This window comes from Aotus nancymaae, unplaced genomic scaffold, assembly GCF_030222135.1.
Source record: "Aotus nancymaae isolate 86718 unplaced genomic scaffold, 86718_ANA_hifiasm-v0.15.2.pri h1tg000041l, whole genome shotgun sequence".
Taxonomy (NCBI): domain Eukaryota; kingdom Metazoa; phylum Chordata; class Mammalia; order Primates; family Aotidae; genus Aotus; species Aotus nancymaae.
In genome coordinates, this window is record NW_026988455.1 from 8,535,447 (window position 1) to 8,552,637 (window position 17,191).

The 17,191-nt window shown below is 52.2% G+C and overlaps 1 protein-coding gene across 1 annotated transcript; it reads right to left on the reverse strand.

The window, feature by feature from the left end:
• Nucleotides 1-222: 222 nt before the first annotated feature.
• PIF1 (PIF1 5'-to-3' DNA helicase) lies at nucleotides 223-12,915 on the reverse strand. Its single transcript, XM_012443165.2, has 13 exons — nucleotides 12,763-12,915; nucleotides 7,847-8,423; nucleotides 6,522-6,654; nucleotides 6,310-6,435; nucleotides 5,721-5,874; nucleotides 5,521-5,635; nucleotides 5,333-5,439; nucleotides 4,082-4,221; nucleotides 3,683-3,789; nucleotides 2,815-2,902; nucleotides 2,504-2,649; nucleotides 1,148-1,339; nucleotides 223-935 (listed from the first exon to the last, which is right to left on the reverse strand). The coding sequence occupies exons 2-13, from the start codon at nucleotides 8,402-8,404 to the stop codon at nucleotides 876-878; spliced, it is 1,926 nt and encodes a 641-aa protein (XP_012298588.2). The 5' UTR covers nucleotides 8,405-8,423; nucleotides 12,763-12,915; the 3' UTR covers nucleotides 223-875.
• Between the last annotated feature and the right edge of the window lie 4,276 nt (nucleotides 12,916-17,191).

Here is a 17,191-nt window from a genome sequence, read left to right on the forward strand (position 1 = left end):
ACTATGTTGGCCAGGCTGGTTTCGAGCTCCTGACCTGGTGATCCGCCCACCTCGGCCTCCCAAAGTGCTGGGATTACAGGCGTGAGTCACTGCGCCCAGCAGTGATACTAACACCACCTCACAGAAGGGTGCTGTGATCTCAGCCATTGTGGTCTAAACAAATATCTGTGTGCATGTGCACAAGTGAGAGGGAGAGAGAGGAGGCAGGAGGCACAGTTCTTACCAATTCACTAGTTTATTTGTCCAAAATAAATATAACCTGAGAACACCCATTTCAATGTCCCCAAACACTATTCCCTGAAAAAGCAGCTTAAAATATGGGTGCACATTTTGCAGCTTATGTTCTCAGGTTAGGCTTGGAAGGGTGTTTGTTCTGGGCTGGGCTGGGTTAGGCTGGGCCTAGCTGTGGAGACGCACCTAAGTTCCATTCTCTGTTTGGAGGCTGTATCCAGCCTGAGTGCTCCCCGGTCCCCTCCAAGAGAGCCTGATTCTACTTCCAGAGCACCCGTTTTCACTGCCTCTCCCTTCTGCAGCCCAAAAGGAGGGGTGTTCAGGACTCTGCAGCTCTGTGTCCAGCCCTTGCAGAGAGCTTTGTCCTCTGACAACAGCTACCACACAGGCTCATTCTCGACTGGCACAGAAAGGGTTACTTCTGACCCTGAAGCAGCTCACCCAGGGAAAAGTGAGAGAAACTGAAACACAGCTGGCACATGGGTGGAAAGCACTCTCCATTTAACCCTGCCAGGAGGCTGAGAGCCCCTAAAAAATACAGAAGGGGACACTGGCAGCCTCCTCCAGTTACTCCCTGGGCCCTGGCCCACTAGGGAGCAGGAGGACGGGGAGGCCACCCTTTGTCTTCTCTTTGCAGGTGAGGCTCAGAGGTTTGGATCCGCGTTCTCCTGGTCTGAGGCTGCCTCGTCACCATCTGGGGAATCCTGGATCAGAGCCAGAGAAGCCCAGTCATGGGCTTGTGCTGTTCCCTAGGACCACAGCCTTGGGGCCAGCATCTCTTTCCTTTTGCCCTCACCCTCAAAGGAGCCAGCAGAGGGCTCCCCTGACCCATCCCAGGTCCCACTGGGCCCTCCCTCTGTCCTGGTTCCCAGCCAGCCCATGGTCACAGAGCTCAAATTAGATGACTCCCTCTCACCAGACTGAGGCACCTGCCCCGCCGCAGGGTGGCATAAAAGTGCAGCACACGGGGGTCACAGCGAACCGCCATGGGGTCAAAGTCCAGCACACGTAGGCCCTGCAGGCTGCGGGCCCGGGAAAGGGCCACGTAGGCCTGGCCGCTGGCAAATACCCGGCCCAGAGAAATCTCCACACAATCCAGGGTCATGCCCTGGGGGATGCAGAGACAGATGGAGCCAGCTCAGCCTGAAGTCCCTTGCCCCATAGGGCCTGACCCTCCCCACTTTTTTCTTTTTTTTTGAGATGGAGTGGCTCTTCACCCAGGCTGGAGTGCAGTGGCACCATCTCAGCTCACTGCAACCTCCACCTCCTAGGTTCAAGTGATTCCTGCCTCAGCTTCCCAAGTAGCTGGGACTACAGGTGTGCATCACCACACCCAGCTAATTTTTGTATTTTTAGTAGAGATGGAATTTCACCATGTTGGCCAGAATGATCCACCCACCTCGGCCTCCCAAAGTGCTGGGATTACAGGTGTGAGCCACTGCACCCAGCCAGGCCTGACCCTTTACCAGCCCTGCTCCTGCCCCTGTATCTCCTTGTCCAGAGAGTCTCTAGACAGAGGGAGAGCATGACAGCAGGTGACTGTCTGACGAGGAGGGGACCGGGAGACATAGATCCAGGTAAAAGTTGAAGGATGGAGTGAAAGGAAAGAGCTCAGGCTCTGAGTCAGACAGCTGTGGAGCTGAATCCAGGCTGCCATTCACTAACTGTGTGACCTGGGACATGTTCCTTAAGCTCTCTAAGCCCTGGTTTATTTCTGTGCAAAATAGGATTGATTATTCATTATATCTATACTTTATACAATGGTTGTATACAATTTATACAATTTAACTTATCTAGTAGTGGCTTAGAAAATGGTGGGGGAGGAGATGGCAGAGGTGAAGTGAATGTGTCCAGGAAAGAGAGAGGATGTAGGCTGGGAAACTCACTAAAAAAAGGTTTATTCTGGGCTGGGCGCGGTGGCTCACACCTGTAATCCCAGCACTTTGGGAGGCCTAGTAGGGTGGATCATGAGGTCAGGAGATTAAGACCATCCTGGCCAACATGGTGAAACCCCGTGTCTACTAAAAATACAAGAAGTAAGCTGGGTATGGTGGCGTGTACCTGTAGTCCCAGCTACTCAGGAGGCTGAGGCAGGAGAATCACTTGAACCCAGGAGGTGGAGGTTGAAGTGAGCCGAGATTGTGCCGCTGCACTTTAGCCTGGGTGACAGAGTGAGACTCTGTCTCCAAAAAAAAAAAAAAAGACACATAGACCCCAATATGCCTGTCCTCCCTCTGCCCGCCCTGTCCCCACCCCCTACACCGGTGCTCACTTGGCTCTTGTGGATGGACATTGCCCAAGCCAGCTGGAGGGGCAGCTGCTGCCGGCTAAGGAGCTGGCTCCCGGTGATCTGAACTGTCCAGCGGTCAGCGCGGATGACCTCAGTGACTCCACACAGGAACCGCACCTGGGGTAGCCCTAAGGAGGGCACGGAGCAGTCTGACTTCAGCTCTGCTTCAGGGCTCCGAGGTGAGGAGCAGGGGCCTTTGGAGTTTTCCTTCCTAACCTTCTTCTCCCCCACCATTCCCCAGGGCCATGCTGCAAAGCCCCGCAGCTGGACTGCCACCTCCTCCCAACACTTACCTCTCCCTTCAGCCTCAAACCCGACTACCACCCCTCGGGCACCATTCACCAGGCCCCGAGACACCGATAAGTTTTTCAGCAGCATCACCTGCAAGGGAGAGAGAGGAATGGAGAGCAGCCCGCCTACCCATGCCTGGCCTTAGCTTAGCCATCGCTGTTCTCAGAGGCTGAGGGCAGGGAGCTGTCATGGGGACACTGAATCCCAATCTTTAGCTCTGCCACCAGCTTCCTGTGACCCCTGGGACAAGTTGCCTTATCTTCCTCGGTCCCAGTTTTCGCTTATGTCAAAGAGGAATAACATTTGCTCAATTTGACCCAGAAGGAGGTGGTAAGGGATCAATAAGGCAACCTCTATCACAGGGCTTTGAAAAGGATCAGCTCTGTTATAGGTACATCTGTGGACCACAAATCTTGAGGGATGGCCTCTAGGTCTTGCCACCCTTCTTAGATACGCTGTGCTTCCATTTTCCCTTTGGGTGCCCTTTGGTACCTATGGGAAATCTTCTACGCACCTCCAACATCATGGGAGGAATCCGGACTCTCTCCCACCTATGAAGTATACCACAGAAGACAGCGTGTGGGGTAGGTATTTCATTCCCCATGGTTAGGGATGAGGGGACAGAGCTTCAGCAAGGGAAAGAAATTTGCCAGAAGTAACACTGCTTGGAGAACCTCCAGGTGTAGGAAGAGGAGAACAGTGGGAAGCTAAAGATGGGAAGGTGGGTGGGAACAGGAGGGAAGGAGGTTTTCAGTGTGGTCAGAGCTGGGCCCACTGGCTGCAGAGTGGCCTGGGCAGAGGGGTAAGGATCAGGAAGGCTCATGCAGGACAGCCCAAGCTCCCAGGTGTTAGGCCCTGCTTCCCACTCACCTGGGCTCCCAGCTTTAGCTGAAGGAGCTGGTTAACGGGACACTGGGCATCCAGGGTACTGGCTAGTTCAGGGTTGCTGTCCATAGCCTCAAATCTGTGTACCTTACCTGGAGAAAAAGAGCAACAGATCACAAATCACTGACTTGTGGTTCAGTGTCCAGAAAAAAAAACTATCAGACCAGAGCACGGGGGTATGGAGTAGAGGCAGCACAGGCCTGGGGGGCTGTGGAATTTAGTGCATCACACCTCTCAAAGTCACAATTGCATTTGCAAATATAAGAGCCTTTATGGCCATGGAGGTTGGGGGCCTTGGTCCCAGAGGCCCAGGTTGCCTGGGGGCCACATCTGCTTATAATACCCCTCCCCACTGGTCTTGCCCAGCCCAGGTTCCCTGCTCACCTGGCAGCTCCTGCAGGCGCCTCTGGTTGGTGAGGGCCACGTCATCCTGGTGGGTGCAGAGCCTCGTGGCCACAATCCCATCTCGCCCCACCTTGTGGGCAGCTGTGGCCCGGAGCTGGCGGGTCACCTCATCTGAGCACCTGTGGGGGCCGGGCTGTCAGGGCAGAGCCCACCTATATGGCAGGGAAAGTGGGGAACATGGGCAGGATGGCTCAAGCAGCAGGCCATGGGTCAGGCCTTGAGAATGGAAGAGGGCACCAGGGTAGAGCTGCTGCCCCCCCAAGCTGGCCAACCTGTGCCTTCCACACTTGGACCCCAAACATGGGGAATAAGCAGGGGCAGGATACTGAGCTTTGATCATGGGTGAGCACCCCTGTGCTGCCCCCAGGTCAGAGCTGGCCACTCTACCGCCCCATAATGCTCCTGAGTACATTGGCTATGATGAGTGAGCACAGGCTGGAGATTTGCAGGACCTAGACTGGCTGCCAGGGTACAATCTTCTAGTCACTTGCCTGCTACCTCGGGTGAAAAATCTAGCTTGTGTTTCTAATTTCCCCAGTATCAAGCCTTCCTCCACTGGGAAGCCTGGGTGCAGCACCAACTCAAGCGGGAGGATGGAACAGCTAGGAGCCATCTTTACCTGCTCTGCCACGCAGCCTTCCTCTTGCCCTCCATGCATGCCAGTGTGGGCTCTTCCCCTTCCTATCTGTCGTTACATTTCAACCTTTTGCTCTAGCTGGAGGGAGATCATGTCTGCAACAACCCCTCCTCCACCCAGGGGTTCCACAAGCTCTAAGAGCAGAAGGAACTTGAGTTTTGGAGTCAGCCCTGAGTACAAATTCCAACCACTTACTGGCCATGACTTCAGGTGAGTCACTTCACTTCTTTAAGCCCTAGTTTTTGCATCTGTGAAATGGGTTGTTAATATCTCTGAATTCCTCCTGTGTCTGTCCATCCTTCCTTCCCTGACACCTACTTTGTGCCAGCACTTGTACTAGGTGACAGGGACCCAACCCTGAGGGAGGCTGGGTCCCAGCATTCACAGAGTGACCTCCTAATGGGGCCATGAAGCTCTTGACTACAGTCTATCCTGAATTGCCCCATGCCCTGCCCAAGGCTCCTTTTCCTGCATGGAGTGCCTGCTCCTGAGGGCAAGCATTCTCCCCGTTCCCCGCATCCCTCCCTGTGTTCCACTCTGGCCCATGCCTGGATCCTCATCCCATGGCCCCTTCCCCATCCAGCAGAGCTCACCTGCCCAGTCTCACGGCCTGCAGTAGAGAGATGAAGGTCTGGTCTGCCTGCCTCCACACCTTGGTCAGCTCCAGGGTCACTGGCACACACCTCTTCCAGCTCTTGGCCTGGTGGGGGCAGGGTGGGGGTGGGTCAAGGAGCAGAGCAGACTCCCCCCATGAAGAGCAGGGCTAGGAGGTAAGTGGTACCTGGAAGCAGAACCGTGGGGGCTGGGAGCCCTTCGTCACAGGTGGCAGCTGCAGAAAGTCCCCACAGATGATGAGCTGGATCCCTCCAAATGGCTTATTCTGCTGCCGGACAGCTCTGGAGAGGAGCATGGGGTGCTTTAGGGGCACATGGAAGACCACCAGGTCCCAGTAATTACCTGCTGCCCATTGAACATACTGACCTGGCCACGGCCTCCAGTTTGTCAAACAGGTCTGCCTCCACCATTGAGATCTCGTCAATGACCAACCTCTGGCAGTTCAGCCAGCCCTGCCGCACGCCTGGCCTTTGGGCCAGGGCCACACACTGGGCGAGAGGAGCCTGGCCTGAGCCGATGCCTGTGAGTGACACTATTCAGCCTGGGCTAATATCCAAACCCTCTTTCCTTTTTTTTTTCCCCCAAAACAAGGTCTATCTCTGTCACCCAGGCTGAAGTGCAGTGGCACGATCTTGGCTCACTATAACCTTGGCCTCAAGGCCTCAAGCGATCCTCCCACCTCAACCTCCATAGTAGCTGAGACTATAGGCACACACCATCATGCTCAGCTAATTTTAAAATTTTGTGTAGAGATGCGGTCTCACTATGTTGCCCAGGCTGGTCTCAAACTCCTGGGCTCAAGCGATCCTCCCACCTTGGCCTCCTAAAAGTTCTGGGATTATAGGTGTGAGCCACTGTGCCCGGCCCCCAAAACCCTCTTAATGCAGACCTCCCCTCTCACCCTTCCCAGAAGCTGGATTCGCTCTTAGTTCAAGCCCCAGGGGTTCCCACTTACCTGCAAAGGCATGAAGGGTGGTACCCCCGATGTGGCAGGCTGCCACTCCAGTGCTGGCAGTGGCCACAGTGCCTGTGGGGGGCAGTGAGCCCAGTATTCGCTTCAGCAGATATGACTTCCCTGTTCCTGGACAGGGGCAAAGTTAGATAGGGCTCCCTGTTCCTGCATCCCACCCCACCACTGTCCCCCTACCCACTCTCTGCCCCTACTACCTGCACTCCCAGTGAAGAAAATGCTCTGGCCTTTCAGGATGGCCCTCAGCACAGCAGCCTGTTCCTCAGAAAGCTGTGGCTTGGTGGAGGGTAAGCTCAGCCTCTTCATAGGCAGGGGCCACCTTGGGGCTTCCTGGGGGGAACAAAGCTATCTCAGAGCATCCTCCCACCAGCTAGGTATTGCCCCCACCCTTCTTGGCCCATGTGCAATGCTGGGCCTGGTAGCCCTTTGTCCTCTGCTGCCTTCATTTCTTGGAGCTCTTGGGTTCGCCTGGAGAGCCTGTCAGCAACTACTGGGGTCCAGGTCTCTCTTTGTGCCCTGAAGACCCCCATTGTCCAGTCCTGGGCAGACCACCCCATGTGGTCCAGACCCTCCCTCAGTTCCTTCCCTTCGGTTCCCTAACCCTTCTCATCCTGTCATCTAAGTTTCCTTCCAGTCACCTAAGTTTCTCTTCCTATCACAAACCTGTTTCTCATCTCAAAACACCCAAGCAAAACCCTGCCTAGCCAGGGCCCCTTCTTGTCCTATCTCTGTCCTCTCGCTAGCTTAGTGAGTGTCAAACCCTAGTGGTCTATGATTCACCTACCCCAGCCCACAAAAACTGTCAAACCTGCCAGTCTTTGTTCCCCTCATCTGGCTGTCCAGGACATGAATGACCACTTTATTCTCTCCAAAAGCTCCTCTCCTATGGGCCTATGACCCTCTCCTAGCATTCTTCTGGAGTCTCCTTTCAGGTCTCCTCTGCTCTCTCGCGCTCTCTCTCTCTCTCTCTCTCTCTCTCTCTCTCTCTCTCTCTCTCTCTCTCTCTCTCAGGAAGAGTCTTGCTCTGTTGCCCAGGCTGGAGTGCAGTGGTGCAATCTCAGTTCACTGCAACTTTTGCCTCCCAGGTTCAAGCGATTCTCCTGCCTCAGCCTCCTGAGTAGCTGGGATTACAGGTGCCTGCCTCCACGCCCGGTTAATTTTCGTATTTTTAGTTTCACCATGTTGGCCACGTGCTGGTCTGGAACTCCTGACCTCAGGTGATCTGCCTGCCTTGGCCTCCCAAAGTGCTGGGATTACAGGCGTGAGCCACCGCGCCCGGCCTCTGCTTTCTCTTTTAATGTAGCCAGGTCCTATTTCCTGTTTTGTCTTAGTCCGTCTCAGGTATTACACTGTAACGACCACAGGCACCATTTCCACACCCCTGTCATACTCAGATGTCCCATGGGTATCTAAGACAACCAGCCGCGCCCTCAAATACCCATACCGGCTTCCCCCCCAAACTTGGGCCTCTAGGTCTCAATGGCACATCCACTCCTAAGCGTGTTCCCTTTCCGGTCCTCACTGTGCTAGGCTCGGCCCCAGCCTGGGGCTCCACAGGCCGCTTCACCAGTGTGGTGTCCGGAACCTGGGTGGCTGCCCCGAGCCGCCGCTCCTCAGGCTGCACAGGGCTGATGGTGACGAAGTCGCGGGGCCGCGGGCCCAGCAGCTGTGCGCGGGCAGAGGCGGGCCCGGGACCCGGCGCCGCAGCCAGCTTGAGGCGCAATGTGCGCAGGAAACGGCGCAGGCGGTCCGGGGGGCAGTCCGAGAGCAGCAGCTGCACCGCACCGGCCCCCGGGGCGCCTTGAGTGGGGAGCCGCAGGGTGCTGCGCCCGGCTGCGGCAAAACGCGTGAAGAGGCGCGCGGCGCGCAGAGGGAAGCAGCGCGGCCGCCCCGCGGGCCCGGGCGCCTGCAGTCGCAGCATCAACTCGCGGCGCTCGTTGCGACCCAGGCTCAGCTCCGCGGTGCGCAGGGCCTGGCGCCTTCGCGGCTGCCCGCCTGGGCTCAGCTCCTCCACAGCCACACGGCACCGCAGCTCCGAGTCCTCGTAGTCCCCTGCCGCCGCCTCCGTGCCCGAAAGCATCGCCACCGCCTCTGCAGGTCTGCGAAGAGAACGGAGCCCAGGGGTCATGAGGATTCAGGGGACGTAGTGGGTGCTATAGACGACGTGACAGGGAACAGCGTCAAGGCCACACAGGATCACTAGAACTGTCACAGGTAACACAAGGAGGTCACAGAGACGGAGAAAGGACTTTAGGGCTAACTGAAAATCCACTCTTAGAATGTACCCTGGGCCGGGCGCGGTGGCTCACGCCTGTAATCCCAGCACTTTGGGAGGCTTGAGGCGGGCAGATCACCTGAGGTTAGGAGTTCCGAGATCAGCCTGGCCAACATGGTGAAACCTCGTCTCTACCAAAAATACAAAAATTAGCCGGTTGTGGTGGCGGGCGCCTGTAATTCCAACACTTTGGGAGGCTGAGGAAGGAAGATCGCTTGAACCCAGGAGCTCGAGACCATCCTTGGCAACAAACATAGCGACATAGCGAGACCCTCTAATTAAAAAAAATACATACATATGCATATATTATATATATGTGTGTGTGTGTGTGTACACACACACACCCTGCTACGCTACAATTCTGGAGCTGATGGGCACCCAGGATTTGGGCGCCTCAGGTGTCCTGCAAGGGCCTCATTAGAAGGGGTTCCCTGCGCTGAAAGAACCCTCCTTCCCAGAGACCCAGGGCCAGCACGGGAATCCTGAGTCCTCTCCCCTGGAAGCAGAAGAATCGTCCGTGGGGAGATGCAGAGAGGGCTGCCAGGTAATAAGCGCCTTCTGCTTTGCGGGTACATTCACTGACTTATATGCAGCTGGCAGGTCTCACTATTCCCGGTGTACAGATGCGGAAACGGGCTAGGAGAGGGAAACTCACTTGCCCATAAGCCACAGCGGCTAGGAGTCAAAATCAGTGTGATTCCCATGCCCTGGCGCTTCCCACCACCAAGGTGGGGACGAGATGGAAAATATTCGGCTAGGGAAATCGCGGGGGACCCTGGGACTCTAGAATCCATGCTCCCTCCGGCTGACTCACTCGTCTGCACCCTCCCGGCGGGAAACCCCTAGAAGAATCAGGCTCTTTGCTCCCCACCTCGGGGCTCCGGCAGACACTCACTCGTGTCGACGCTCAGATGAACAAGCCGATCGCAGCCGGCCGATGGCGAAGCTCCTAAACAAGAAATTTTTCAAATACCAGAGGTAGAAAATTACCCAATCACCGACTGGATCTTTAAATTATCCAGCCAATCAGAGGTAGGGGAGCAACAATGGGCGTGTTCTTTGCGTTTCTATTCTGGAGCTTGGGCTGTACCAATTGCCTGCCAGTGGAAGGAGGTTTATGGTGGTGACCGAGCGAACCAAATCCAGGGGACTGCTGGGCATGGTAGGAGGAGGTAGGCGCAATGTAATCACAAGGGAAAGAAGGAGACAGAAAAGTCAGAGAAGCTATGACAAAGGAAGCAGAGGTGAGAGAGTGAGAGATGTGAAGATGTTACTGCTGGCTTTGAGGATGGAGGCAGGGGCCACAGGCTAAGCCAAGGAAGGCCTCTAGAAGCTGGAAAAGGCAAGGAAATGGATTATCTCCTGAAGTCTCTAGAAGGAACACAGCTGTTGATTTTATCCCAGGAGGACACATTTCAGACTCTTGACTTCAGAATGACAAGATAATAAATTTGTATTGTTGCCGGGCGCGGTGGGTCACGCCTGTAACCCCAGCACTTTGGGAGGCCGACGTGGGCGAATCACCTGAGGTCGGGAGTTCGAGACCAGCCTAACCAACATGGAGAACCCCGTCTCTACTAAAGATACAAAATTAGCCGGGCATGGTGGCGCATTCCTGTAATCCCAGCTATTCGGACGGCTGAAGCAGGAGAATCGCTTGAACCTGGGAGGTGGAGGTTGTGGTGGGTTGAGATCGTGCAACTGCACTCCACCCTGGGCAGCAAGAATGAAATTCCGTCTCAAAATAAATAAATAAATAAAAATAAAAATAAATTTGTGTTGTTTCAAGCCACTAAATGTATGTATGATAATTCGTTATAGCAGCCATAGCAATAAGAAACATACAGTCACATAGGGAGAAAATGAAAGAGCTGGAATTATGAACCCAGGTCTGTTTCCAAAGCCTGTGTTTTCTCTTCCTACTGCCCTCTGCTTAGAATGGTCCTAGCACACTTACAGCAGGGGAAGCCAGTCCCCTAAGCCCTGTCTCTGTGTGCAATACCCTAGACTGCTTCAAGAGAAGGCACCAGAATGTCCTGGCGGATTTTCTCCCAATATGCTTTTTCGTTTTGGCTTTCAAACTTTATTTATTTATTTATTTTAAAGACAGGGTTTCACCATGTTGGTCAGGCTGGTCTTGAACTCCCGACCTCTGGTGATCCACCCGCCTTGGCCTCCAAAGTGCTTGGATTACAGAGGTGAGCCACCATGCCTGGCCCCCCCCTTTTTTTTTTTTAATTTCTTTTTCTTACTTTCAAACTTTTATTAAAAATTGTGGACAAAGAGACGACATAAAATTTATCATTTTAACTATTTTAAAATGTATAACTCATGGCATTAAGTACATTTCGAATATATAACTATCACCACGATTTATTTATTTATTTTTTCACTGTCCCCCACAACGTAGTTTTGAAAGTTTTCATTATGTCACATAGAAACTTCATCCAGGCTGGGCGCGGTGGCTCACTCCTATAATCCCATCACTATGGGAGGCAGAGGCAGGTGGATCACCTGAGGTCAGGAGTTCAAGACCAGCCTGACCAACAAGGTGAAATCCTGTCTCTACTAAAAATACAAAAAATTAGCCGGGCATGGTGGCGTGAGCCTGTAGTCCCAGCTACTTGGGAGGCTGAGACAGGATAATTGCTTGAACCCGGGAGGCGGAGGTTGCAGTGAGCCGAGAACGCACCACTGTACTCCGGCCTGGGCGACAGAACGAGACTCCACCTCAAAAAAGAAAAAAGGAAAGAAAAGAAAAGAAATTTCATCCATTAGGCAGTAATTAATCATTCCTACTTCCTCTCACACCTAGTTCTCACTTTTTTTTTTTTTTTTTTTTTTTTGAGATGGAGTTTTGCTCTTCTTGCCCAGGGATTATAGGCATGGGCCACTATGCCCGGTTAATTTTGTATTTTTAGTAGAGACAGGGTTTTTCCGTGTTGCTCAGGCTGGTCTCGAACTCCCGACCACAGTTGATCCGCCCGCCTTGGCCTCTCAAAGTGTTGGGATTACTGGCGCAAGCCACCATGCGCAACCCAATTTGTTGTTTTGAGAGAGTCTCCCTCTGTCACCCAGGCTGCAACCTCTGCCTCCCGGGTTCACCCGATTTCCGTGCCTCAGCCTCCCAAGTAGCTGGGACTACAGGCACGCACCACCATGCCTGGCTATTTTTTTGTATTTTTAGTAGAGATGGAGTTTCGCCATGTTGCCCTGGCTGGTCTTGAACTCCTTATAAGTGATCCATCTGCCTTGGCCTCCCCAAGTGCTGGGATTACAGGCGGGAGCCACTGCGCCCAGCCTGGATTTATGTTTTAATTATTTATTTATTTTATTTTATTTTATTATTTCTTAATTTTTTTTAAAATATAAGACAGAGTTTCACTATGTTGGCCAGGATGGTCACGATCTGCTGACCTCGTGATCCACCCGCCTCGGCCTCCCAAAGTGCTGGGATTACAGGCGTGAGCCACCGAGCCCAGCCCTATTTTGAATAAATACCTAGGTGAGAAATTCTGGGTCACAGAGTAGTTGTATATTTAGTTTTATATGAAACTGCGAGATCTTTTTCCAAAGTGTTGTACTCCGTTTTTGTCTGAGCAACAAAGTCCCAGCACGGAAAGGTATCCAACGAATATATAACTAGACACCGCCTGGCGGTGGATTAAGGGTCCTCGGGTCTTCGCTCCTCCCCGTCCCCGGGCCTTGGTCCTGCCAGCTGCATCCTGATTGGCCGTCGGCGAAGGGAGGCGGGGTCAGAGGGAGCCCTCACTCCAGGGGCTGTACTTCCTCCCCTTTGGCTTCGGGCGGGACTGGGCATCCGCCCGGCACTCTGCTCACTGCTGCCGCCTTGAGGTCACTCTGGATTGAGTGCAACGCTGCTCTCGGATGTCCTCGACCAACCCAAAGCCTGGTTTGGAGGAAAGATCTCAGGAGGAACGGGTTTTCTTCTTTTTGAAATTTCCTCCTCGGAATATCCTTGCACACGTCTTATCTACTGGCTCTCATTGAGAGGTCTCGGTTCAGTCCCTGACTCATTAATAACAGCTACAATGACGTTAGCACAGAGGAGGCTACAAAATGCATAGGATATCTCATGTGATACTCAAAAGGCCCCCTCCCCTCCACCTTAGGATCCTTTCTTTCCAAGCTTTTTGACTCACCACTTTCCGCAGCCTGAGACTTACACGGACTGTCCTTAAGAGGAGCTGAACAGGAAACGGTATTTATTTTACTGTCGTCCATCTTCCAGAGCAGGATCGCACCTTGCACTGTCATCACTGGCAGCGGGACACTCATTTTGTTGAACCTTTCATAAGGCTTCACGCTCCGCTCCCGTTTCTTCCTGTCTACTGGCTGCTCCGAGTTAATCTCCTTTGCTAACACCTTTTCCTCATTAGACCTCTGACTGGTCTCCCTACCTCCCTGTCTCCCTCCCTCCCTCTCTCTCTCTTTCTCTTCCTCCCTCTTTCCTTCCTTTCTTGGGTGACTCAATTATCAACTACATGATGATTCCCAATATTCCATCTCCAGCCTGCCCTTCTTCCTGGAACATCAAACAGTATCTCCATTTGTCTTTCTGATATTTCCACATGGATGCCAACAGGCATGTCAGACTCACTTTCTCCAAACCAGAGGGTTTAATCTCCTTCCCCACTACCATATACACCTGCTTTCCTCCTGTCTTTGTCATCTCAGTAATTGGCACCACCATTTGGGGCTCAATTAAAAAACCCACACCATATCCCTGATTGTTTCTTCACCTGCCACATCCACCCACCATTGAGACCCGACGTTTCTTTTCTTTTTTCTTTTACTTTTTTTTTTTGAGATGGAATTTCACTCTTGTTGCCCAGGGTGGAATGCAATGGCGCGATCTTGGCTCACTGCAACCTCCACCTCCTGGGTTCAAGTGATTCTCCTGCCTCAGCCTCCCGAGCAGCTGGGATTACAGGCATGCACCACCACATTTGGCTAATTTTGTATTTTTAGTAGAGATGGGGTGCCTCCATGTTGATCAGGCTGGTCTCAAACTCCTGACCTCAGGTGATCTGCCGGCTTCGGCCTCCCCAAGTGCTGGGATTATAGGTGTGAGCCACCTCGCCTGGCCTTTCTTTTCTTTTCTGAGATAGGGTCTTGCTGTCACCCAGGCTGCAGTGCAATGGTACAATCACGGCTCACTGCAACCTCTGCCTCTTGGGCTCAAGCAACGTTCCATGTCAGCCCCTTAAGTAGCTGGGACAACAGGCGGGTGCCACCAGTTGTTTCTGTACCACCAGTTGTTTCAGCCTCTATTTTTTTTTTTTTTTGAGATGGAGTCTCGCTCTGTCGTCCAGGCTAGAGTGCAGTGGTGTGATCTCAGCTCACTGCAACCTCTGCCTTCCTGGTTCAAGTGATTCTCCTGCCTCAGCCTCCCAAGTAGCTGGTATTACAGGCATGTGCCACCTTGCCCGGCTAATTTTTTTGTATTTTTAGTAGAGATGGGGTTTCACCATATTGGCCAGGCTGGTCTTGAACTCCTGACCTTGTGATCGCCTTCCTTGGCCTCCCAAAGTGCTTGGGATTACAGGCACGAGCCACCTCGCCCACACACCCAGTTTCTATTTTATTACCCTATTTATGTCCTTTACAGAACTTAACACTATTACAGGCTTGGGTCACGCCCGTAATCCCAGCACTTTGGGAGGCTGAGGTGGGCAGATCACCTGGGGTCATGAGTTCAAGACCAGCCCGGCCAACATGATGAAACCTCATCTCTACTAAAAATACAAAAAAAAAAAAAAAAAAAAAAAAATTAGCTGAGTGTGGTGGTACATGCCTGTAGTCCTAGCTACTCGAGGAGGCTGAGGCAGGAGAATTGCTTGAACCCAGGAGGCAGAGGTTGCAGTGATCCAAGATTGCACCACTGCAATCCAGCCTGGGTGACAGAGGAGACTCCATCTCAAGAAACAAAAAATAAAAACAAAAACAAAACAAAAAACACGTTGAGTTGTTAACATGTTTATTTGTTTACTTGCATGGGGTCTTTTAAGGTGTATAAATCAGACTTTGCAGCTGCTGTAGTTAAAAACCCTCAATGCCTCCCTAAGACTATTCATCTTAGAATAAAATCCACAGTCCTTACCATAGCCTGAGGTCAATTTCCCCTTCCTTGAACTGTGACCTCAAGCCTACTGCTCTCCCTTGCTCACTAAGCTTGTCACAGTGGCCTCCTTGATGTTTCTTAATACCCAAAGCCCTTTCTTGTGCCAGAGTCTTTGCACTTGCTCTTTCTTTTGCAGGAAGTGCCCTCCCCCTTCCTCCCCACCTCTTTGTGTGGCTGTCTTTTTTGTCATTGTTTAGGTCTCAGCTGAAATATCCACTCTTCAGAAAGGCTTCCCCCACCATGCATACCATATCTAAAAATGGGCTGCCCAGTTTCTATTTTTTTTCTTTTTTTTTTCTGAGACGGAGTCTTGCTCTGTCACCCAGACTGGAATACAGTGGCTCAGTGAAGGTTCACTGCAACTTCCACCTCCTGGGTTCAAGAGATTCTCCTGTCTCTGCCTCTGAGTTGCTGGGATTACAGGTGTGCACCACCATGCCTGGCTAATTTTTGTATTTTTAGTAGAGACGGGTTTTTGTCATGTTGACCAGGCTGGTCTCCAACTCCTGACCTCAGGTGATCCGTCCTCCACTACCTCCCAAATTGCTGGGGTTGGCGTGAGCCACCACGCCCAGCCACAACAGGTATTTTTTGAATGGATGAATCAATGAATAAAGAAATCATTCCAAGTCCTGATCCCCCTATCTCTTTTCTAGCTCTTGACTCTATCCTCATCTTCTTCATAACCACTGCCTTGGTTCAGTGGTCCAGCAAGTTGCATCGCCTCCAACCTGGATTCCTGGAACAATCTCCTACTCAATGGACCACGCTGTCTTTCTTGCCCAAATTGCAGTCATGAAAGTGAGCTTGTAAAATGAAAGTGAGGGCCGGGCGCGGTGGCTCAAGCCTGTAATCCCAGCACTTTGGGAGGCCGAGGCGGGTGGATCACGAGGTCAAGAGATCGAGACCATCCTGGTCAACATGGTGAAACCCCGTCTCTACTAAACATGTAAAAAATTAGCCCAGCATGGTGGTGCGTGCCTGTAATCCCAGCTACTCAGGATGCTGAGGCAGGAGAATTGCCTGAACCCAGGAGGCGGAGGTTGCAGTGAGCCGAGATCGTGCCATTGCACTCCAGCCTGGGTAAGAGCGAAACTCCGTCTAAAAAAAAAAAAAGATGAAAATGAGATTGTGTCATACCCTGCTTCAAGCTTCAGTAGCCCCCTACTACTTGCAGGAGGAATTTCAATCCCTTAGGTCAGCATTCAAGGCCTTTAAGCTCTGGCTCCTGCTGCCTCCTTGGTGGCATCTGACTGAATTCGCCTTCCCTATCCTGCCTGCCACATGTATGACCACATAAAAACTGCCTACAATTCCCCTAACAAGTCAGGATATTCTACAAGTTCTCACTTCTGTGAAATGTTCCCTTATCCTGAACTTTCCCTCTGCCCCCATCCAACTAATCCTGCTGGAATACAACTCAGCCCCTCCTCTGGGAGCCATTGTTACCACACACTCTGTACTCTTTCATCAAAGTCCTTATAAGGGCTGAGTACCATGTTTGAGGCCTGTAATCCCAGCACTCTGGGAGGCCAAGGTGGGAGGATCACTTGAGCCTGGCAGGTCAAGACTGCACTGAGCCGTGATTGCGCCACTACACTCCAGCCTGAGTGACGGAACAAGACCCGTATTATTATTTTTTTAAGTGCCCTTATCAGGACTTGTCTAGCCTCCTGCTGGTTTGGATCATCAGCTCTCCAAGGCAGAATCTGGATCTTGCGTGGCGTAGTCACAGGATGCTGCCCAAAGGAGTCATTTAGTAGGAAGGATGGACCGTGGAATCCTGCAGGCTTTGAATTCAGTCAGTTGGCTTTAACCAGGTCATCTAACTTCTTCAAGCCTCAGGTTCCTGATCTGCTCAATGAGGATAACAACTGTATCTATTTTATGGATACTTTTGTGAGGATTAAAGGAGATACAGGGAGAGTTTAGAATAGTGAGTAGATAACAGGGAGTCCTCACCTTCTTTGAGTGAATAGATAATTGTAGGATGATGCCTTAGAAAGCACCCCCACTGAAGGGGCACTCAGTATACTTTGTGGAATGATTAAATGGTACACATGCAAACCAGACTCCATCACTCCCATACCCCAAAACCTTCAATGACTTCCCATTGCCCTGAGGTTAAAATGTCTCCTCCATACAACCTACAAGGCCCTCTCTGCACAAAGCTGTCTGCTTTTCCAGATTGGCCGCCCTACACACACACGCTGTGCTGTTCATGCCTCCATGCCATTGCCTACACACTGTCCCCTCTCCCTAGAAATCCTGTCCTACCCCTTTGTCCTGGTTCTGGTGCCCCTCCGCTGTGCATTTACCCTCTCATTTAACGCTTGGCAGTCTCATCTGCTTACATGCCTTTTTCCCCAATAGAGGACAGGGATACTGAGTCCTGCCATTATCTCCCAGCCACTATCATGGGGCCTGACAGAAAATCAAAGAAAATA

Bases quoted from the DNA above. Each gene is read 5' to 3' on its own strand.
- PIF1 (XM_012443165.2), bottom strand. From the start codon at position 8,404: ATGCTTTCGGGCACGGAGGCGGCGGCAGGGGACTACGAGGACTCGGAG. The intron at 6,655-7,846 runs GTGAGGACCGGA...TGTTCCCCCCAG, and splicing joins CTGGGGCCGAGCCTAGCACA to GAAGCCCCAAGGTGGCCCCT. The intron at 936-1,147 runs GTGAGAGGGAGT...GCTCTGATCCAG, and splicing joins GGGGCAGGTGCCTCAGTCTG to GATTCCCCAGATGGTGACGA.